Source organism: Diplotaxodon limnothrissa, linkage group LG7, assembly GCF_057381915.1.
Source record: "Diplotaxodon limnothrissa isolate DT_005_m linkage group LG7, D_limnothrissa_male_GT1.1, whole genome shotgun sequence".
In the NCBI taxonomy this organism is placed as follows: Eukaryota; Metazoa; Chordata; class Actinopteri; order Cichliformes; family Cichlidae; genus Diplotaxodon; species Diplotaxodon limnothrissa.
In genome coordinates this window covers 4,225,545-4,248,650 of record NC_140602.1, presented here as the reverse complement: position 1 = coordinate 4,248,650, position 23,106 = coordinate 4,225,545, and the positions used below count along the sequence as shown (strand labels likewise).

General features: G+C 39.7%; 1 protein-coding gene across 4 annotated transcripts in view; it reads left to right on the top strand.

Annotated features, from left to right (window-relative positions):
* srgap1a (SLIT-ROBO Rho GTPase activating protein 1a) overlaps positions 1-23,106 on the top strand; it is a 78,552-nt gene that overhangs the window by 27,824 nt on the left and 27,622 nt on the right. For all 4 annotated transcript variants that reach the window (XM_085359019.1, XM_085359018.1, XM_085359022.1 and 1 more), the window contains exons 2-7: positions 2,020-2,215; positions 9,760-9,922; positions 16,418-16,480; positions 19,246-19,425; positions 20,051-20,179; positions 22,527-22,748. In XM_085359019.1, coding sequence (XP_085215145.1) covers positions 2,020-2,215; positions 9,760-9,922; positions 16,418-16,480; positions 19,246-19,425; positions 20,051-20,179; positions 22,527-22,748 — 953 coding nt within the window. The remainder of the gene's footprint in view (positions 1-2,019; positions 2,216-9,759; positions 9,923-16,417; positions 16,481-19,245; positions 19,426-20,050; positions 20,180-22,526; positions 22,749-23,106) is intronic.

Sequence of the window (23,106 nt, the reverse complement as noted above, 5' to 3'; positions counted from 1 at the left end):
CTGACCATGGCATAGGAGATGATTAAATTCCCTCCCTTATAAAGCTGAACAGCCATCAATGAATCACAATTTCAGACACTGATATATAAACATAGACAGTACGATCGAAACAAATCAGGTAGTTCAATAGTGATCCAGCAGTGCAGTATGACAAAGCCTTTTCAACAGGAACTGATACACGTTAAACTATGACTAATGAAAATGAAACTGATTCACTGTGACTTTCATGAAGATGAGGCCAAAGTGGGATTCAGGTCTGACGTACATTTAATACTGGGCAGAATTACATAATCCACAAGTTTCACTTTGATTCCTAACAGGCTGTGCTTATGCTTTCTCTTCACTACAGCCATCTAGGGTACTGACCAGTAGTTTTAACAAACACAGAAGCCTAACCAGTTAGCTAAAAGTAGTGAATACATGGTTAGCTAACACTAGCAAATAGCAACTCAAAAGTAAGTAGAAAAAATATGTAAATAAATATAGGAAAATTCTCACTGTAGCTGAGATGATGTAGATGTCATCGTATGAGATGTCATTTCACACAAGCACAAGAATACTCCTCAAAGGAAAGCAATGGTTTGCTATGATGTGTTTAGGTAAAAGCTATCTGGGTTTAGATCTCTGTTCACAGTTTCTACTCAGTGATAATGTCAGTAACTGCACCTTACAGCTCACGAAAAGGATTTCTCTACTGAGTAATCAGAAAATAATGAGAAAAATCCAGGGATAGTGCTTGAAAGGAAAAGGAAATGTATGAAGTTTTGCTATTGAAATTGAATTTTTCAAATTCTTTTATTAGAAAAAGCAGAAAAACAGAAAACACTTTTTTTAAAATGTCAAATGGTATGGTCATTTGACCTGATATAAAAAAAAAAGGCATAAAAACCTTGAATTCAGTTCCATAAATGTAGTCGTCTTTTTCTGAATGACCCAGGATGATTAAATCTTTAACCCAATCAGGCTGGTTTGGTTTTTGTATAATGGCTCAGACTACAAATGACTTGTGAGGCATTACATCTTAGTGTTTTCTACCTTTAGAATTAGGGATCACTCCACACTTCTCTCCAGTGGTGTTGGCTTTAAATCACCTCATTAATCTGCTTCCTTTGCTGAAGATGTCCGACCAGGCTGCGCCCATTAGGTAAAATCCATTATACACGGCTGTGGTGAGACGGAACACACAGAGGAAACAATTTGTGTCTTCATGCAAGTGTGTGTGTGTGCACTCCCAGTTGCCCTGTTGAGAACGTAAATTTAAATGAGGGCCACGCTGACAACCGTGATTTCTCAGAAAAGACCTTAGAGGGTCATTTGCCTGCATGTACAGCTTGTTTATGTGATGCCTGGTGTTGTCCCTCTGCCTTCTTAAGTGGATTTTCACTGATGAGCACCAATGAGAATGCATGTATCTGTGTTTGTGTGTGTGCGCGTGCATGCACGGGTCTGCGCTGTAGCCTCGGTATGACGTGAATCATCTTCCATTCATCCTCGAGTTATTTTCAGCCTTAATGAAACACCTGAGACCAGTCGACAACTTCATATCTTTACAAACATTCATAAAACCCATAACTAAGGGATAATAAGCTATGGTGGGCCTATCAGTTGCACTCCTATGCACACATACTATCATGTAATTGCTCGCATTGCTGATCATTTGTCCCATTTACCTATCGATACATTTTAGACATTTTATGCTTGCATGCCCAGTTTTAAGCCAAATTGTGCACCTTCATAACTGATATTTTTCACGTATTTTAACATTTAAGAGTGTGTAGTTTTCAAAATAAGAGCCAATTTAACCGGTAAATACATGCGATTACTGCAGAAATAACTGTTGCATGTAATCATTTAGCTAGTTTAGCTCTATTACAAGATCTCAGAAAGCTAAAACATCAGTATATGAGTACCAGCCTCACATATGTGTTTCTGTGGCTTCTTCTCATTCATTCAGTTTGTAGCTCCTAATATATTTATATTTATATATATATATTTTTTTTTAAATTTGTGTCTTTTCAGAGATCAGGGCCCAGTTAGTGGAGCAGCAGAAATGTCTGGACCAGCAGACAGAAATGCGGGTCCAGCTGCTGCAGGACCTCCAGGATTTCTTCAGGAAGAAGGCGGAGATTGAGATGGAGTACTCCAGAAACCTCGAGAAGCTGGCCGAACGCTTCATGGCAAAGACTCGCAGCACTAAAGATCACCAGCAATACAAGTGAGAGGAAACTGTCTCGATGTTTGTATGTCGTCAATGTGTTTCTTATGTAACACGGGTCCAATAATAACCTTTAACTGTTGCTCTGTAATTCTAAGCTTTTCTAGATTTTGCCTCACAAATATGGATGTAACAAATCTCTAAATTAATCAGATCAGGCATTGGCTAGTTCACCAACCAGGCAGTTTTTCTATTGGTGTTACCTGACCTCATTCTCTGTTTACGTCCTAGAAATGGTCATACAAAAAAGGTCCAAAATCATCAGGTTCCTACAATGTGTGTACGGCCAAATTTGTTCTTATCACTGTGCGTTATTGGTGAATCATAATTATACAGGCCCAGTTTAGTGGTGAGGTTGTTTTAACAGAGAAATCTGCCTTGTTAAAGCAAGACGAGGTCTAACTAAAGAAAAACAGGATAGTGTCAGAGGAGGAATTTGAAAAGGTACATTTTCCAGTGTGTTTCATGACAATTTGTACTGTTTGAATGTGTAGAACCATGTAGTGTTTTATATTAATATATTGAGAATATTACATCATTGTAGCAGAGGAGCTTCTTGAATAATCCATCTTGACTTTTCATTTTGCATTTCTGTGTGTGCCACAATAGACACAAGCCTAAGTAATGAGGACAAAGTGCTGTGAATATATTAGACGTTATCTAGTGGATGGGGTATTATTTTGATACAGTTGCTAAATATATTCTAAAATTGGCAAAGCTGTTATAAAACGGATTAGAGTTAAGATCTTTGACAGTTTCTGTACTTTATATTTTGGATATTTGGATATATTTAGTTCTCAAGGAGTATTTTTGTTTGGTATCTACCCTTAAACAAAAATACCAAAGTGTAGTGAGAAGAAAAACTGTTTGCTTTCATTCTGTTTGTCTTCTTTCTCGCCCTGTCCTCCTCCCTCTTCTTCCGCTGTATTTATTGTGCATCGGTTTGTCTCGGAGGCTTTTTGATCGATTTTGACACAGTTAAGTATAGTGTGCTTTTTGGCCTTATTAGTAGGAGGTGGCTCATGGAAAAAGCAGACATTAGCATATCGTTTGAACTTGTGGTGGAGCAAAAATAAAATGTATGTTTGTCCTCGCTGTCTGCAAATAGCCCCTGCTCTCTGTCTGAAGTTCCAATGGCTCTAGCAGCTGTGCGTGCCCATGTGTGTAACCAGTGAGAAGACTCTGGTATGGCGCTCTGTGGTTTTCATTGTATGATGTACAGTCTGGTCACTTCATTCACAGGGTAAACATTTGGCATCTGCCTAGGAGCATATTTCTTAAGTAAATATAAGACGTTTGAATAACATTAAGAATTCTCCTGCGGGTGTTAAATCATGTGGCCCATATTTTTGTGTTCACATAAGCACGTACAATAAGGCTTCAGTATTCTCCAGGCTGTTTTCATTGGACAAATTTGTCTGTGGTGTGAAAAACTGTTTTTATTCTGTCTGTAGCATGATGTCCATTTTTATTAGCGATGCACTGGTTCTATTAGCAAAAGCTAAGGCGTCGAAATAATATTTGCAAATACTAGATAATAACGTAATATTTGTTTTAAGGGTCTAGGAGTTCATTGGTCCCATATCAGACAACACCAAGCTCGGCTTAAATACTATTTATTCAACTTTGTAGCAAATACATGCGTCAGAGAATATTAGTTTACTGAAATAAGTATTTACATCATTTACCTAAATTATTTAAGTTGAGTGTGAGAGTTAGTTGGTTCCTGCATGCTGGTTTTAAAGTTTTGCTACTTTTCTATTTCTTGCTCTTACTGTGAGTGTAGATTTGACCACAATGCAATTAGTTAAAAAATATTGAAGGCATAAAAAGAAAAGCTGTTGTGTTGAGTGCGAAATGCTTTCAAACTGTTGACCCTTTGCAGTTTGCTTCCTCTATGCTGTTAGCTCTCCTGTTAGCAATTGATACACTGCTGCTGCCAGCTAGCACAGTAAGCAGAGAACAACTGAAGTGACCTGATGGCCCCATAAATCTGACCTTTGTCACTGATACACGATCCAGCTCTTTGAGTCAGGAGTGGACAGAGATTGTTTCCAAATATTAGGTACGTCACTAGTTTTGAAATTAACTTGGGGGAAAAATTGGTAAAGCAGCGAGTTAAGGTCTTAGTTAAACAGTATTAGAAGCTGATCAGTGACCCTTCTGATAGTTGGTGAGTGTTTGCTAGCGTGAAATTGGTCGCAGAGAGGTATATGGTGCTGCACCAAAAACCTCCATGTGACTGTGAAGTGAAGACACTTGCAAACTACTTGCCAAGTCCTAGTGAAACTCTGAAAAATGCAGCACAAACCAGAAATGATGAAAGTTCACTTTCAAGGCACAACATTTACAACAGTATATGCTTTACTTTTCAGTTGCACGACAGCACACAACATAAATGTCAAATGCTGACGGACAAATCGACATATTTCATGCAAATTACAGGTGACTGTGGCAGCCTGCTAGTGATCAAAACAATCACAACACCTTCGTTATGACCATTGTCACCTTGCAACAGCCAGCAGCCACTCACCAACCAGTTGGGAAATGCAGATTTCCCTAGTAATTGGGAAAGCCAGATGATCTCTGACTGAGGCTTAAGGAAGGCTATGGAATCATCCACAATGGCAGATCAGTTCATCTACATACTTCAGATCCAGCTTTCTGTGTATGGACATGGTCGGGCAGGGAGCCATATTGCTAAATTTAAACTTCTGCTTATTTTGACTGTATTGCTCCTGGTTGAAGTATCGTCCTTTAATCAGCAGCTAAATCTAAGAACTGGTCAAGACCAGCTGTATTCACAAAGTGTTGGCAATGAAGCAGTGTTGTTGAGTCTGGTTTGCGTAGCAGATTTTGAGATGAGCGTTCAAGATGTCATTCTTTTTAGTTAAAAATGCATTAATATGCAGCATTTTTGACATATTCAGTTTCTTTAGAAAGTTCCCTTGTAGGCAGCTTCGAGCCTCATCCCATGGGTATTTGTTTTAGTTGCCTCTAGGAAATGGGGCAAAACACAGGTGGTGGTTGATGCTATGCTTCTGTGATCCCATACCCCCTTCGTATAAACCATGTTTCTGTGAAGCTATAAAGACACGATGCCACAATTTCCTTCCACCAGTCTGCAAACATTGCCATGTGTGATTTTGTTTGACAAGACTAAACCTAGTTTTCTGCTGTTGGAAGGCAGCTATGTTGTTCTTGAACCATTTACGTGTTACCATAAAGTTCTCGAGCTATTCCAAGCTACGAAAAAGTTTTGACACAGTAGGAGTTCAGTCTTTCTCGGGGGTGAAATGAAGTTTGTGCACATCTGAAAGTACAGACTTTGTGCGACCTGTGGGAGTATTGCGGTTGCTCGCTGCTGGAGAGGAATGCTTCTTGCTTCGGGGGTGCCCTGTACTGAGCTGAGCTATACCTGTGGAGTCTAGGGAGACTGCAGTAGAGGTCTGCTGAACTCTAAAGTAGAGTAAAGACTGTAGCCACATTTGAAAATGGCCTAACGCAACAAAAGTGTAAATTTTAAAGTAATGGTGCTCGTTTCTGCTTCTCAACATACTTCAGCATAACAAAAGAGATAACAATAATAACAAATATGTGAATATAGCGTCTTACAGGCATCATTACTTTTGATCATTATGTAGTTTAGTATTTTTCTAAGCCACTGCCTGTTCTGAGACTCTTGTTGTCCAAGAGAACTTTTGTTTTACGGTTAACTATGAAGAGATCATTGTGTAGTTCTGTTTTTAGGTTTTGTTCTTCAGCCTTCATTATAGAAGTAAACGCAGTGCGCAGCATTGGAAAAAATTGTCCCAATTAAACGTAACAATTAGCAGCTATAAAGTCAAATTAGAACACTTTGGAGAACACATGCTGTTAAACATGTTGGTCTAAGCAAAAGTGTAATAGATACGAAAACTTTCAGAGCTTTAAGTGTCCCGGATGTTTGGCAATGCTGCAGTAAAGCAGACAGCAGCAGCTTCTGAGTGCAGCACATCAGCTTTGAAAATGAACGGGCATTAGGACACTTCAGAGCCACCAGTTTAGTTTTGGGTTTTTTGTGGGGGGGATCTTCTTGAAAGAAAACAAAATTACAGTGCTGTCCACTGCAGCACTCTGTGGGAGAGCCATCTATTTGTGTTTCAGCGGCTGTTTGCAGAACACACACAAATGAACAAATATGGGCAAACACTGTCTTCTCTCTCTCCCCCAGTCTTTCTTAAACACACACATGCAAACAACCAGATACTGTATTATGCAAGGTTTGTTCAGGGAGGGGACGTGGAATCGGAGAGCAAAAGAATAACTGAAATATTTATGTAGCATCAGCCACAACTGGGATTGTCTTAAATATGCTGCTTTTATCTGAAATTAAGCCGCTGGTTAGAGGACTTCCTCACTTTGTCTCAGAGGATTAGCGGGAGGTGTGGAAAACATCGTGGCTGCTTAGTCTGTGTAATGCCACACATAACTACCTGCTGTCTAGGGAAAACTGCTGACGCATTCTCATTTGATTAAGTTCAACTTTGTTGGGATTCTTTCACAGGACCAGTGATGAAGAAAATGGTGCATTTCCTGTGGTCATTATGAGCCTTTGGCATTCTGTTGCTTCCTTTTAAAATGTAAATGTGTACTCAAATAAGCAGAAAGACTGCACCGCGAGTCAGCTTCGTTGGTGCTGGAGATTTGTGCACTTTAAAGTGAAACGTTTTGGGGGTTTTGTTGTTGTTGTTTTTTTTTTTTTAAATCAGTGTGGCACTAGACAACTTTGCTATTTTGCCATTTCTATTGATAAGACCTTCTGTTTAAATACTGTACACACTGAATTGGTATCCTTCATTTTTAGTGTCATCCTGCTGTATGAGAGTGCAAGTATGGTGACATTGTTCCTCTGTCCCCCCCCCACCCCTCTTCTACACACGAGTTCCTCTTTTCATACCTGTGTTTGGCTCTTGTGGGGAGTCTTGTCTATCTGTCACTGTTCTGTCTGACCCAGTTCCTGCCCTGGCTGAGGGGGAAATGATGACAGTGAGACTTTCCTGCCATTATATGTGGGGTTAGCAACTCCCAGGGGGTTATGTTGTCACAGCCTGTGTGGGTTTCCCACTTGTTTTTTGCCTGTCCTCTTTATACTTTGTGAAGGGGCTGACCCTACTAAATCAAACTTTCTTTCTTTTCTTTTTCTTTTTTTAAACAAATTGATTTAATTTGATAACATGTGCTACACTGTTACTTATGCTACATTATTCTTTAAATGTTTCAGATTTAATCAAATTTCATGTGAAAGGTGGATGCCGTTTTTGTTGGATGCCCTGGATGTTATTAGCCATGTGCACATAGGTTACAGGTTACTTCTGGTGTTAAATTAGGTTAAACTTAGTAATGCTGTCCTACTTCAGACAGTACAGTGGGTTTTTTTCCAGTCTGAGGAGTCAATTTACCAGTATTAAATTGTTTAGTGGCTTGTGGCGTTTTATGTCCAGCTTCTTGTCAGTGACCTACAGAACATGATTCATCTGGACCTGAGAACATGAGTGAATTAATAAACACAAACTAGTACTGTTCCCACAAGTCTAGATTGAGTGCTGTAGAATGGATCTGATACATAATCCAGAAAGGATTTCTATAGTAATTGCTCTTTGACAGATGGTGAGTGATGCCGTCAAGCACAGTTACTGCTTGAGTGAGTGTGAGAATCTATATTTTTCTCCGTGTGTAAAAGTTATTTATACACACAAATGTGGTTTAAACATGTATTTGTGCTAAATGGCTCATTTTACCATGACTTCACATGGTGCTGTGAGGGAAGGTACAGTGAACTAACTTGCAATGAAGGGCACATTCACAGGGCTGACGTCAGGGACAGCTGAGGAAAGCAAATCAGGGAACTAATGTATTAAAATGATATGCCGCTGCTTTGTGATGCCACCATTATCACAGGCAATGTATTGCAATACTATTGTCTTAAAATGTAGTTATTTTCTGATTCCCAACCATACTGGACATGTTATCATGTTCGTCTGGTTTCTTTGAAAAACGAATCCCCTTGGATGTTTTTCATGTCTGCGTAGTTGTCTTCCTGTTTTTGCTTAACCTCAGGAAACATTTCAGCTGTTTGGAATGTTTGCATCAGTTGTTCATTTTCTTCATTTTTGCTCACCAAGCAGATGTGGTGCCAATGTTGAAGGCTAGGTCAGGGCTGGGCAGCTTTGCCAAGTGTAAAGTTTCACCTGTTGCGTTGACAAATGTTGTCCGTCTTTGCAAACTTGGAGAGGTGCAGAGGCGAGTCTCCATATGGTTCCTGAAAGACTTGACCCAAGACCCAGCTTTCAGTTCTCTCCCAAGCGCACACACACATGTGCACAAGCATGCACACTTATATTCTGTGTCACTTTTTTGCAGGCAGCAGGAATGTTATAGATTAACCCAGAGGAAGTCCGCTTGCGGGCCACTGCTTACACAGGGCCCCAGCTCACTCTGGTCTGGACAATGTCCTACAGTTAGCCTGGCTGCAGGCGGCACACAGCGCAGGAAACGCCTCTCTGACTTCTGTATTTTTATTTGAATTCTTTTCTATTATTATCCACTATTGTGCAGCTTCTCTTCTTTTCCTTGTCTTTCTTGTTCTTTTTGCAGTTTTACTCTACTCTTCAAGTTCACCTACAACATATACATGGCTTCTTTAACACCAGTCTACACAGTGTATTTATAGTCTTAGGGACACTCTTCCCTGGTTTTAGAAAATCATTTTTGCTCAGAGCATTGTAGCTCTGCCCTAGAAATGTCACTGATATTTCCAAGTTAGCTGTGTAGTCCTTGTAATATTTGGAGAATCTTTTTGGCCCAGAGCCTGTGGTGCATGGGACATTTAACACCCTGGGACGCCTATGATGAATCTGTCTTCTGCTTTAGTGACGAGCACTGGTGCTCTTGAGGTTTTTTATGGGTGCTCTTGAGGTTTTTGTAAACATCCTGCTTGTCACGATCTCCTGCATTTAGAAAAAAAGAGGAAATGCTGTCTAAACCAGCCAACAGTTGCCAATAGGAAAATGTTCAGATGAATGCATACAGATATTTTGTACAGGCCTGCAAGGTTATTTTGATAATAGTATTGAAGTATGAAATTGTTTTGGGGGCAAATAGATCTTTCTAAACAAAGAATGTCTCATTTAGCTCCTGAATTTTCACAGCAGCACAACAGCTTGGCTTGGAAGTAATGGGTGGTTAACAGTGTAGTGTGAATGAGCCACATTTCAGTCATTCTTTTGTCTGGCAAAAAAAGATAAGTGCTTTAATGGGAATTTGTTGCATTAAATACAACAAAAAAAAACAAAAGACCTTAGGTTGCACTAATTATTCTAAAACGATATAAATAGTAAATCCTCTTTAACTCTGTAAAATGAATAAAGTGAATTTTACTCCATGATCTGTTCAGTCTGGCACAAAAGTTAACCAAGGAATACCTCCGTTATAACCATTACTTTATAATTTTTCATTTTCATTCCCTAATTTATCTGAACTCTTATTTCCATTGGTTTACTCAGGAAAGACCAGAATCTGCTGTCACCAGTCAACTGTTGGTACCTGCTGCTGAACCAGGTTAGGAGGGAGAGTAAGGACCACGCAACACTGAGTGACATCTACCTCAACAATGTCATCATGAGGTTCATGCAGATCAGCGAGGACTCTACACGGCTACTCAAGAAGGTGAGGGCAGAAAGGGCAAAGTAGTTTTTAGAGTTGAGGCGGTGTGCGCACACACACACACACACACACACACACACTAGCGTTTTCAGTCGTTTTCACAAAGTTGTGCGTCCACATTGAAACAGCACAAAACGCTTCCAGTCCTGCGCATGCGTGAAAGCGAGTGAGAATTAAAGAATTTGAAGAAAAGCTACCTGGAGCATGTACAAACTGATATTAATCTTTTTTTTAGGGCTGTCAAAATTGAGAGCAAACAAAACAACTGCTGTATAACGCCCTCCGCTGTCTTTGTTTGATTGGTCACATGACTGCATCACATGACTAAAATGCGTCATTGTTTTAGAAAGTCTGCGTTTTCGAGTGTCCACACTGCGACGGGGCAGCTCCGTTTTGAAATGTATGCGTTTTCGAGAGCGTTTTCAAAACGCTGCGTTTTTCCTTGAGGAAAACGGCGTCTCCGTGTGGACGGAGGCCAAAACGAAGAGAAAACGATGCGTTTTCAAACGGAAACGCATTAGTGTGGACGTAGCCTAAAAATGACTTTTGAGTCTTTTTATTTGTGCTATAAGAATTGCAGCAGGTATTTTTCATTTAGTTTTCATTCATTTCCTTTATGGTTTAAAGGGAAAAACTTGTTGTTTTTTTTAAAACAAAGAAAATCAGCACAATTTCTTTTTGCAAATTTGCAGGAATTCATGGCACTTTTCAGCCTTGTTTATCGTACAACTGTATAACAAAACACTCATGTACTTGATATATAACACAAATGACCTTTTATAAGTTAATAAATTAGTATTTTTCTCTGCATCACTGTTTCCTTGTCTATTTAAATTCTCATAGTCTCATTTTGACTGCTTTTGAAGGTTTTTTTTTGTTCATTATACTGATGTTTGACCTCTGCTAGAAATGGGTCACATGTGCCTTTTTCTTTGATCAGCAAAACACTCAAAGTCACCACTAACATGATCCAGATTCTTCGTAGCGGTCACATTGGGCAGCAGTGTCTCCAGGCCCTCATGTTATATAAACAATCTTTCACTTTTAATGCATCCATTCATTCAAAAACAGTGTATATTTAGTCGCATGATATGCAGGATATATATTCAGCATTGCGTTTGATGGTATGATGGTCTGTGGCGCTCCCGTGGTTTCGTTTTGTGAATTAAGAGTAGTGCGCTGGGAGCTCGGTCACCAGTCTTTAAGATTCAGAACGTCTTTGGTCTCTCATGGTTTTATGACCAAAACCAATCTGCTGCATTTTCTACCACAAAGCTGACGACTCCCTAACAGATTATGAGCTCCTATGTTGCAGGAGTCACATGAACTCACCGCAAACCTAAATTACAAAGTGTCTTTTCTTCAGAGGAGCGCCTTTGTGTCATTTTAGCTTGCACAATCTTTTTATGCTCCACTTTCTTGCAAACCTCCAAGATCTTATCTGTTTAAAAAGAAGGAAACATTTTTGTTTTTTAAATTTGGTCTTCAAAGCAGTATAATTTCTTGGTTTGCCTTGAACCCCCAGCAGACTCACAGGAAGCTGCAACACTCATTTCCCTTTAAAGGGTTCTGGTTCTACTAACGAGGCCAGATGTGAAACAGACAGTATTTTCTCAAAGTTTCGTCTTGTTGCGAATACTGGGGGAAAAGAGCCGCTATAATTTAAAACAAGAATAATCATGAAAACTATAACATTTGTCTCAAAAGGGTTGCAAATGCACACAATATGATCCACAACTGTAAGCTAAGCTTTGCAAATGTGTACAATGAACTTTTGAGGACTCACACGCACGTGCTTCAATCCACACACAAAACAAAAAACCACCATGTGAAACTATTTTACAGATGCAAACATCCAAACCTGAATAAATACTAATCATTTACGCACAATTTATAAAGTTCAGCTTCACGAAGGCAATCATTTTCACTTTCAAAAAACCTTCTGTGTATACAGAGTCTAAACCTACTCGTAACATCTCTCAACCCTCTCTTAAACACATGTGGGCGAGCGCCTGATACGCACAGATCACGTCACACAGGGAAGGTTGTGCCTGTAACATTTAACATTTTCTTATTTTAGCCACAGCCGAGGAGCAAAAGAGCCGCGAGTCACCGACCTCTGTCCTGGCTTAACTTACTTTCACAATCATAATGATAGACTACTTTCAATAATGATACATATTTTTAATGCAGCTCAGAAACTCCTCACAAACTGTGGAGTAGTGCAGTCCTGTCATTACTCCACCTGCATCCCCATTACTGCTGTGGAATCTGCTGTATCGAGCCACTTTATAGACTGTCCTTTTAAAGTTGGCATTTACTTTGTGTATCCAGGTGACATTGCGCAGACAAGAAGCAGTCTGATGGGAGGTCCCAGCTCATTGGAGACCCGAGACACAGCTCGCACTCTAATTAAAGCTTCCCCGAGCCTTTGATCTCAGCAGAGCTTCAATAACGAGGCACAAACAACAGAGAAGTCCCCCATGTTACGTGGACTCCCTCACAGCTTTGAGGAGACAGCTGTACTCTTGTCATCCTTCCACCACATCAAAGACCCGTGTTTATATTTCCTTGTATGTTCAGGTTTCATGCTGCGAGGTGCAGCAGCGGAGGAGGGACCCCATAGTGGCCATATTGTCTTCGTCAACATCCTCCGGTTGCTGTTCGGCGTGTGCATTTATTTCTTTAGTTCTGCACTGTGGTCACTTAAAAAGAAACCACGGCTTTCTTTAGAAGCACCACATTTTTTCCTCTTTTGTGTGTTTAAACGCAAGACTCGAGTAGCGAGCTTTTTCTGTCTTTATGCTTGGAAAGATCTTCTCACATGCATCAAGTTTTCATTATTCATACAACTGGCTCTTTGTTTTGCTCTGCCCTGTTTTATTCATGAAAGTGATATTCTGTGGCAGCAGCTACATGGTGGATTTCCTAGAGCTCGAGGCACTTTTGAACTTAAAGCAACACATAAGTTTACAAAAAGGTGTAAATATTGAAATAATTCAAGCTGAATCTATTTAACTGATTTGGTGTAATAACAAAAAGTGTAATATCCCAAAATCCACTACCAGCACCTCCAATATGGTGCTTTGCAAATGTATTAGTCCACCACTCAATGTTAATTCAGGGCAGCTGTGGAGTAAACCTAACAGTAGCGATAATTACCAAATTTTTATGTTTCTGTAATAGTTAATCTACCAGTGTGTGCAAATGCTCTAATCAAAATAATATTTTTAATGCTAAAATAAAATTATTGATGTTGTCATTGAATTTTCAAAGTTACACTTTTACAAAAAGCAGAAAAAAATAGTAAAAGATGCCAAATTAAAGCTATTTATGTTCAATAATTTCATTCCTGAGCAGAAAAATTAGTGTTGGTGGTTGAATGTTTTGCATCATTGAATTTGCAACTTCTCAGAGACGTCCGCTGTGCCGGTGTTCTGACAAATCATCCTGCTTTGGCAAATCGTCCACCGTACGTAGTTTATGCACATTCCTGCCGTCACACAAGAATTCCAGCAGAAATGTAAGTATGTAGGACGGTTTGCCACTTAACTTTACCCATCAGAGTATGCTTCTAGCTTATATTCACAAAGATATGATGGTTTGACACTTAATTTTGTGTTGTGCGCATGCAAAGCACATGCGCAGAAACAACCGCTAGGATGGTTTGTGAGGTAAGATGGATTCCCAGAACACCGGCTCAAAAAACATGAATTTAGTTTCTTATTTGCATAATAAATAACAATGCAACTTTTAGTTTTAAACCATTTTTAACAGATTATTATATACAGAGTATTTGTTTGTTTGTTTTTTAAATCACAAGTGAAACAGCTGGACTAACCAATAATTAGGCTGACATTTTATGAAGGGTTCAATATTTGTGTCATTTGGTCAAATTCCAAGTTACAGTCGGAAGACACTAATGTACACACGGGCCCTGCAGCGTATACAGCTGCCATCTCTATACTGTGATTAATGGCAGTGGCAATATGAAACCCACCACTCCCTAAGTGCTGCCATGGTTTCTTCTCACTGGGTTTGTTTCATCTTTCTAATGTGGTTGGAATACAGATGGTATGAAGTTGAAAGGGAAAACCCATTTGTAGGATCCTTTTAATGAATTGGACTGAATTGGAAACCCCCCAGCTGAGATTCCTTTAAGCAAGAAGGAAAAAACGTTGTGCAAATTAAATCAGCGACATGTGTTACACAACACAGCTTCGCTAAACAACTGTTTCCAAAATTCGAAACCTCATGCTACGTGTAGCTTTTTCTGGTAAAAGGCAGTCGTGATTGTAAATGTAATTTACGATCATTTCCCTCTTTATTCCTCTCACATCCAACACACACACACACACACACACACACACACACACACACACACACACACACACACACACACACACACGTGTACACACATTCTTTCTCGCACATCTTGTGATCTCTGAGAAGGCTTTTCATTGAGCTCTGGATCACTTCCCAGCCTCCTCAATGGGAAAGAACTGATGTGTGTTAGATCTGACAGATAGTCAAAGGTCCTGTCCATGGAACTGATGCTTGCTAATGGATTTTCCCACAGGGGAAGGTCTGTGTCTTTACAATCGTGTGAATTTACATTTAAGAGGCAGTTTACTGAGTATTGATAAACCCAAGGACCAGGTGATCGTATAGTTCACCAAAAAAACGTAAGACTGCTTAGTAACTTCCTTATCTACACTCACCTGTCAAACATGCCTGAGGTTTCCTCTTGCTGAGTTTGTTTCTCCTGGAATCTAATTCTCTGATTATGTCCCGATTAGCTAAAAAGCTCCAAGTTGGGGAAATGACAGACCAGGTGGTGGTTAGGTAGGTGTTGCAGATCAGTCAGGTCACCTAGCGTGACTCTATAATTTCAGACACCAGCCTAGCAGCCAGTGACTGAGAGCGTAATCCTCTTTGCTGTCTGTTAAAATACTTGGACACTGTACAGCTCTACCTGTAAGCAACATGAAGAACATGAGTGACAGACTGTGAAAATCTGCGTAGAAGTACTCGCAGTCTTGCTGCGGTTCAGGTCGGTTGCATATGCACGGTTCAGTTATAGCCAAAAACTTGTGGTGTTTCGTGCAAGCGTGATCATGTCTGAGAACTCACTTGGGTCAGTGATGCATTTAACAGCATCTTGTGTCACAAGTAATAAACAACTACGGCACAATATATTGCACTGTGAAAATAAATGCATCCAGTTAACTTTGCTTCAGTGCTTGCTTCAGCTTATCTCTTTATGAACTGTATCGTGCGGCTAAAACTGGCAGACTGACTATTTGCAATTTCTTATTCAGTAAAATATAAAAACGGCTTTAAGACGACTCACAATCTGCAATGCTTTTGGTGTTTTTGTTTTTTTTGGATATAAATTCATGTTTTCTTCCCAAAAACATTGTGCACATTCAAACAGGTTTAGCTACATAACTAATTTCCTTGGCAACAACTGTTGCCATTGCAACAGTCTGAAGCCAGCATCAGGAATGTGCATCTTGTTGCTCGTGAACTCGCCCCAAATTTACCCTCACTCCTAAAATCATTGTGCTGCCTTTTTCAAAAACTCCCAATAGCCCCCTTTAATATTAAATGTAGTTTTTATTTCAGCATTACAATGCCCTCTATATCTTTAGAAAATAAATCCCCACTCTCTTACTACAGGAGCTGGCTTGATACCCACTCAGAAAGCTTGTCCATCATATCGCTGTGAGTGGCTCCCACAATGAGTTTTGTCTGAGGATAATTGGGTTTGATATAGGCCTGGTGCACAGGCCAAGGTTGTAATATCATCCAGGTGGCAACACTATAGTGGAGAGATCAAAAATTCATTGTCATGACTCATAATCTCATAAACATCTGATACGCTATATGAGTCAGTGTGAAAGAAATATGGAAGCTTCACTGTTAAATTAATAGTAAAGGCCTCTCTAAATCCATCACACCATCACTGTTAAACTGTATCCCACAACCATGAGATGCATTTCTGTGGGCGTGTGTGTGATAGCATTACTGAGTCAGCCTTGTGGCGCGGCTGATTGAGTTAACATATTTGGAAGAAATCTTTTACATTAAGGCGTAGAGGCCAGATAATGTGTTGAGCATGTGGACGCTGAAACTCTAGCGGTGTTCGATGATTTAAGTGGAAAAGCTAGCATGACACCGGCACCACTTTCACACACAAAAGCCTGTATTTGACACAGTATTATAAATGCACTCATCTGTTTTGTATGTGCACCATTAAGAGTAGAGAATGGTTTCACCTCAGTGGCACTTATATTAAACCTGATATAGAACGAACAGTGTGCATTTGCTGAAAAGATTTGTGAAGCTGCAGTTTAGTAATGGTTGTTCCCACAGTGCTTATACTGTGTTGTCTTTAAAGGGGAACTACCTGGATAGAACATGAATTTCTTGTGTGATAATGGTGATTTCTTTGTATTGCTCTTATTGTTTTTCCTTTTTGTATTTCTTTTACAGAGCAAAGAAATAGCCTTTCAGCTCCAGGAAGACTTAATGAAAGTCCTCAATGAGCTATACACAGTAAGTAGTAACGACTGCTATTTTTCACTAATGCACTTGAATACATTCATCTTGGCTGTGGTTGAGACTAGTTTATAGCATTGAGCTCAATAATTTCTTACTGTCTGTAACAACTTGATGTTTTTAACCCTGAAACTGGAAGATATCTGATGGATTCTAAATTAAACATTCAAGCAAATGTATTGCAAACAAAGTACAGGAAAAGTCACATTTCTTTGCACCACAAAAGCATAAAACTGTCCCCTTTACTCTCATAAATCAGCCATTCAAAGCTACAAACTTTCATCTCTGTGTTTGCTTGACTCATTACAGTTCATATTCTGTTTCTAATAGCTTTCATCACCAGTTTTTTTTTTTTTTTGCTCTTGAAAACGACTCATGCAAAGTCACACTGGGAGGTCTGAGCCAAATAGCAACTTGCTCCCTATCATTCTTTATTTCTTTCAGTAGCTGACATCAGAGACAGACAGAAAACCTGGGAAAAGTCCAAGTTGCATTACACGCAACAAAGTTCTACATTCAAAATGAGAACCATTGTAATTATGCTATATGTGCCCAAGACTACTAGCTTGCAGGTTGCAAGAAACCAAACCATGGCTCTGAACCTGTCAACTCACAGGTTAAAATTTCACCCCAGTAGGTCAGTGAAATTTTACCAAGCTGTCAAACTGGTGCATCACACAGGCTGCACATGTGCAGTGTAGTTCCTAACGCTTTTCATTTGTATTGTTAGCAGCCTCTGTGTACCTTTGACCCTGCTAGTTACTGCCTTAACTTGACTATCAGCTCTGCTAGTCCTTGTATTCAATGCCTCACAGAAGCCATGGATATGCAAACTCCAGCAAACCCTTTAAAAAGTAAAATGAATGAAAAGTTAATGTTTGATATTTATTAAATATTGTGTATTACTGTAGCCTATGTATAGCGTGAGTAGCGTTTCATAAATAACAACAAACCTAAGGTTTAAAGCTTATGAAATATAATTCAGTAATACTGTTCATGTGTGTGATTTTGTGTTTTTAGTTGCTTTCCTGACGCATCGTCACCTTGCATGTACGGTGATGTAGCAACAAGTCAAATCAGTTGTTCTGCCTTCCCAGAACATTCACTGAAGATCAGTTCAGTTTGCTTATAGAGTCTCCAGTTACTCACCATGAAGGACTGAAGCTGGTTACACTTCCCCTGTGTGTAAAGGGGGCAGACCAGCCCTCGCTCCTCCAAACACAACAACGTGTTACTCTCGAGCTTAATGTGTGTCACTCTCACCACAGTCCACGCTGTAGATTTGGCCTGCTTTAACCCCAGTGGGAGGACACACGTGAGCACACACGCACACGCGCGCGCACACAGGGTAGCTGTTGCATCAGACAGCCGCAGTCCCAGTGTCGGCCACCGCCACTGAAATAACAGGTCTCGTCCGTGTCTAAATGTGTCCCTCTAAAAAAAGCGGTAAAGTAAACACAGCAGTGGCAGACTCCAGACCATTAAGTGAGGAGTACGCGGACCAAGGTCAGTCACCCATCTCTAAACTGGTTCCAGTTAAGCCAACCCCACCAAAGACGAAGGGCTCCAGACAAACCAGGCTTTGCTCTGTTGTTCCACTCGTACAGAAATAACTCACATTGGGGGAAAGATGTTTAGATTTTGAATGGGTGAGTCTCTATTTGTACTGAAGCTGAGGTTTTGTGCAGACAAATGTATTTCATACACAGGTTGTGGAGCTGTAATTTGCCGGAGTCAGTTCATTCCAGGTTAAACCGCTCTGTGCTCTATATTGCTGCCTTGGACGTTTGAATATAATTTTGGTCCTTCTACTTAGTTCAGTAGTTTTGGCCGACCGCCACGAACCATCAGCTCAGATCTCATTTCCTCTCCTCGTCATTTTCACCTGTTTTGTTTCTCTTCCTCCAAATGCTTCCCTAATGTCTTCATTTTCATGGATGTGTGGGGTTGAGTGGCCTATTCTGCTTTCAGACTTCACAATGACATCATGAATTTGTTTCAGTTTTCCTCTTACCATGCCACTGAGTCATCATTATTTTCCTATGAGTCCACTGTCTGTTTATCATCTATGTTAATAAGACTATCAGCTCTCAGCTCTCTTGTAAAGTTTGGAAAGTTCATTATTTGTATTTTGTAGTTAACCTGCTACTTGCAGCTGAGTCACTGCCTAATGGATCCATGGAGTACTGTGAGGAACGCAGGAGGAGGATGATTCAAGCTTTAGGAAGTAGCTCTAATCAGCAGGCCACTATCAGCGTAATAAACTTCTGCTGTGTTACATTGTTACAGTGTGAAGGCAAAACGGTGAATGACTTCAGCTTAAATGCGATTATAGCTTTAAGAAAAAGACACATTTTTGAAGTTTATGCTACATGAAGACATGAAGCCAGAGCCAAATACCATCTCATTAAAAAGCTGAATTGAAAGTCTAAAAATAGTCCTCTTGATAACTTCCTGAGTGCATCTTTTTAGTTTTTTGGCCTGTGTGGTTTGTGTACTTAACTAAACAAAAAAGACTCTTTGATTTGTGGTTCAGCACAAGAAGAACTGTGAGCGATGAGTGCTTTGACAGGAGTTGAATCGATAGGTGATAAATGAGTGAGTCAGAAGATGGAAGCCTTATTTGCGGGTTAGGTCACGATTAAGACGATGGATTATTCTGATCTTTGACCCCACAGGAACTAACCCAACACCCAGAGGCTGCTGCCTTTTTTGTTTTTTCTGGTCTTGAAATAAAACAATGCCTTTTCCTTCCTGTCCAGGTGATGAAGACGTATCACATGTACCACTCGGAGAGCATCAGCGCTGAGAGCAAGCTGAAGGAGGCTGAGAAGCAAGAAGAAAAGCAGATTGGCAGGGCTGATCCTGTCTTCAGCATTCGAATGGAGGAAAAATACCAGAGGCGCAGCTCTGTGAAGAAAATTGAGAAGATGAAAGAGAAGGTAAGATGCCAGGTGTTAAAGGCAGCAAAAGCCAGTAGTTGCACCATAAAAGAGAAAAAAATAACTGTTCAGTATTGAAAAAGAAAAAGACTCACCCAGGCTTTGTTTTCTTAGAACAGGCCTGTTGTCTGTTAAATCTCTGTGGCAAATGATTAAAGTCCAGGCAACTGATTTTTTTATAACACAAGTTTTCCAGGAATGCTTTTGGGAAGTCTTAAAATATGGGTGATCTGGAGTGTGTGAATCAGAGCCTAGTGCAGTGGTCAGCGCGTGTTGACTAACAGCCTCATGCTTGTCTGCTGAAGAGGAAGTGTAAGTTAAAAACTTCTGTCCCACACTGAGGTGTCCAAGTTGAAACCAAGGCCACAGCCTGGTTTTAGTTCATTTTTTTTGTTTTTTTTCCGTACTTGGTCCTTTTCATGCCAGACTGTAACTTATCTCTAACGTTGCCTAAAATGTTTTGTTTTGACAGTAATCTAGTCCCAGCACTGTGACTCGCTGTGCGTGCAGAGACATGAAAGCATAATCACTTGTCAAAAGGCAAATCTTCACTCATTAAATTCACCCCGTCTCGCTCGCTCTGTTGTTGTCTGTTTCTCATTCTTGCTTCTAATTCTCTCATCAGCGTCAAGCCAAGTACTCCGAGAACAAGCTGAAGTCGATCAAAGCGCGGAACGAGTACCTGCTGACGCTGGAAGCGACAAACTCATCCGTTTACAAATACTACATCCACGACTTGTCGGACTTAATTGATGTAAGTATGAAACCACGGGATTTTGGCAGTCGTGTTGTGAGCCAGCTTCTTCTTCTTCTTCTGCACACACTTTTTTTTGCCTCAAGTGAGACTGAGGAGAATATTAATAATCAGAACACACACGTTTTAAGTGGTGGTCTTTTGTTTTTTTACTTTCCAATGCAGATTTTGGGAGATGGATACTGGTTGGTACATGTAGTAGTAATAATAATAATAATGTATTTTCCCGGAATAATTTTATATGGAAAATTTGGCAATTAAATGCCTATACACAATTAATCAAAAGCATTGTTGCACAACAATGGAAGAGTGCCTGCACTGCAGATGTCTCTGCATTCGTTTTTGGCCTCTTGAAATTTTCTTTGACTGATACAGATTAAACTGTGGTATTTAACATATTGATTTATTGTCCAAACAATCAATGTATGCATCAGTACTTTTATTCGTCCTGATAAACAATGTCAAAAATACCCAGCAAATCAGTAGTGTTGTTGTTAAGTTGATAATAATTGTGCGCCACCACAGTAACGGTGCGGATAGGTTATTTGATGATACCAGGCTGCTATAGGACAGTTAGATTATGGAGAAGATTACCCAACCTTAATCACTACTTCACCCCTTTTTATAGACATTGACCCCCCACCCCCACCCCCGGTTAAGATTTTCTCATATTTGTTTGAGCTTCTTATGCAAAAGACCAATTACTGCTCAGGGCTTTTTCTCTGACCTTCAGAAGAAAGACTGATGACTTTAGCAGCTGTGCTTAATATAAGAGTTCTGGACACTAGACTGTGGGATGGAAATTATAGTGCAGGACCAAATTAAAGCAGCTTTATTAACTTTGGTGATGAAAGCTATTCTTTCCTCCTACCATACTCTGTCATTATTGAAATCCTATGTTTAATATTTAGTTATACATTATGTAACAGCTATTTTTCACATGTTTCAGATTGGTTGAATAAAAAGGGGGCGTGGCCCTGAACTGGCTTCTTTTTTATATTAAAGACAATTGTTACCTAATCTGATCATGTTGTTTTTCTTTGTTTTGCTTTATGCAATACAGATATATATATATATATATATATATATATATATATATATATATATATATATATATATATATATATATATATATATATATATATATATATATATGACTTATTCACAGTTTCATTACCTGAGTCATTTCTTCTTTTTTTTTTTTTTTTTTGAAAGAGAGAGATAAACTTACTGCACCACTTTCTGTCGCGTTTCTAAGGAAACCGGAGACGGCTGGGATTTTGGCAAGTGTTTGGGTTTTTATATTCCAGACAGGACTGAAGGAGAGAAGAGAGGGAGAGAGAAATGCAACCTCTATTCAGCGGCATGCTGTGCGCTGAAATTACCCCTCTCCCTGCTTTGCTCAGAAGCCTTCACATCTCACCAGGGCGTGTGTGTGTGTGTGATTGTGTGTGTGATTGTGTGAGAGATGCTCTCTGCGTGAGCTTTGTGTGCAGGCTCACAAGCATTTGTTTATTGATGAAGAGACTTTTTATAGTGAAAAACAAAGTGTACAAGCAGGCTGGTTGTAGCATCGTGTTTGACAGTTGTTCAGGCCATTTTGTGTTTCTCTGTGTGGAGCTCTAGGTGGGTGCTGTTGTTAGCAGTGACCTTGGCAAATCAGATCCCGGAGGTACGGCTCGAGTCGTGCAACACAGAGGCAATACTTTTGGCTCAGAAAGTGATGTCATTTAGTCTCTTTTTTTTTTAACCATAAAATGTAGCCAGCTTTGCTCATTTATATTTCTGTGTAAATTTGAGAGTTGCTCTTCACTTTTAACAAGAAGAATTTAAAACATTTTTATTGCATCCACGGTTTATAATTTACATCATCTAAATAAAAATAAGCACAGCAAAATAATTAGTAACACAAAGTCACTCTTTGTCTGGTATTACACACCAGGTCTGTGCAAATGAACTCCTTTCTCTTCTTGTCATTGGTTTGCTATTGCTACTATCGCTGAGGGTGGCTTTTTCACTGTCACCGAGTGCTCCTTTGCATCACGGTCTGGATTTACAGAAACCACTTTGAAATGCATTTGTCACACTTGGAATCAACTGCAGGTTTCTTTATCTGCTTAACATGTGAAGAAATAACCAACGCGGCTAAGTAACAATAGTCTGTGGGTGAATTATTCAGTTACTTTTTTGCCAAAGGTTGAGTGTAAAGTTGATGAATAATAATAACTGAATGATTTTGTTTAACCCTCTTAAATTAAAGCTGAAAGTCTAAGCTCCATAATAATCAACCATAATTGATAAAATCAATTTACTAATCTGCCTTTGTTCTTTTTTTTTTTCCATCCAGTGCTGTGATTTGGGTTATCATGCCAGTCTGAATCGTGCCCTGCGGACTTACCTGTCTGCCGAATATAACTTGGAGACGTCACGCCACGAGGGTCTTGACATCATCGAAAATGCAGTGGACAGTTTAGATCCACGAAGTGACCGACAGAGGTTCATGGAGATGTACCCTACGGCCTTCTGTCCTCCAGCAAAATTTGAGTTCCAGCCTCACATGGGAGACGAAGTATGTGGTGCAGCTGGATTTTATCTAATAAGTGGTGCAAATATACTGAATACCTTTGAGCTTAATTTTGAAAAATAAAAATATCTCAGCATTAGTCAGATATTCAGTGGCTTGAGTGCAGCTTTTTATTGCGTATGGGCTGCTGGATCAGGTTTTATGGGGTACTGAAATTAACAAATCATGTGTTATTACGTCCCCTGAAGTCATGAAGCTCAACATGTGTTAGGGATTTTACTGTTTGGCTGGCACTCTGCTGATAGCGTGTCTGTTTACTAGCTGTTTTTGCATCGGTGTCTGCATTCATTTGGGAGACGTCACTGTGGTTTGCCTTGCAATTGGAAAAAGAATTTGGATGCCT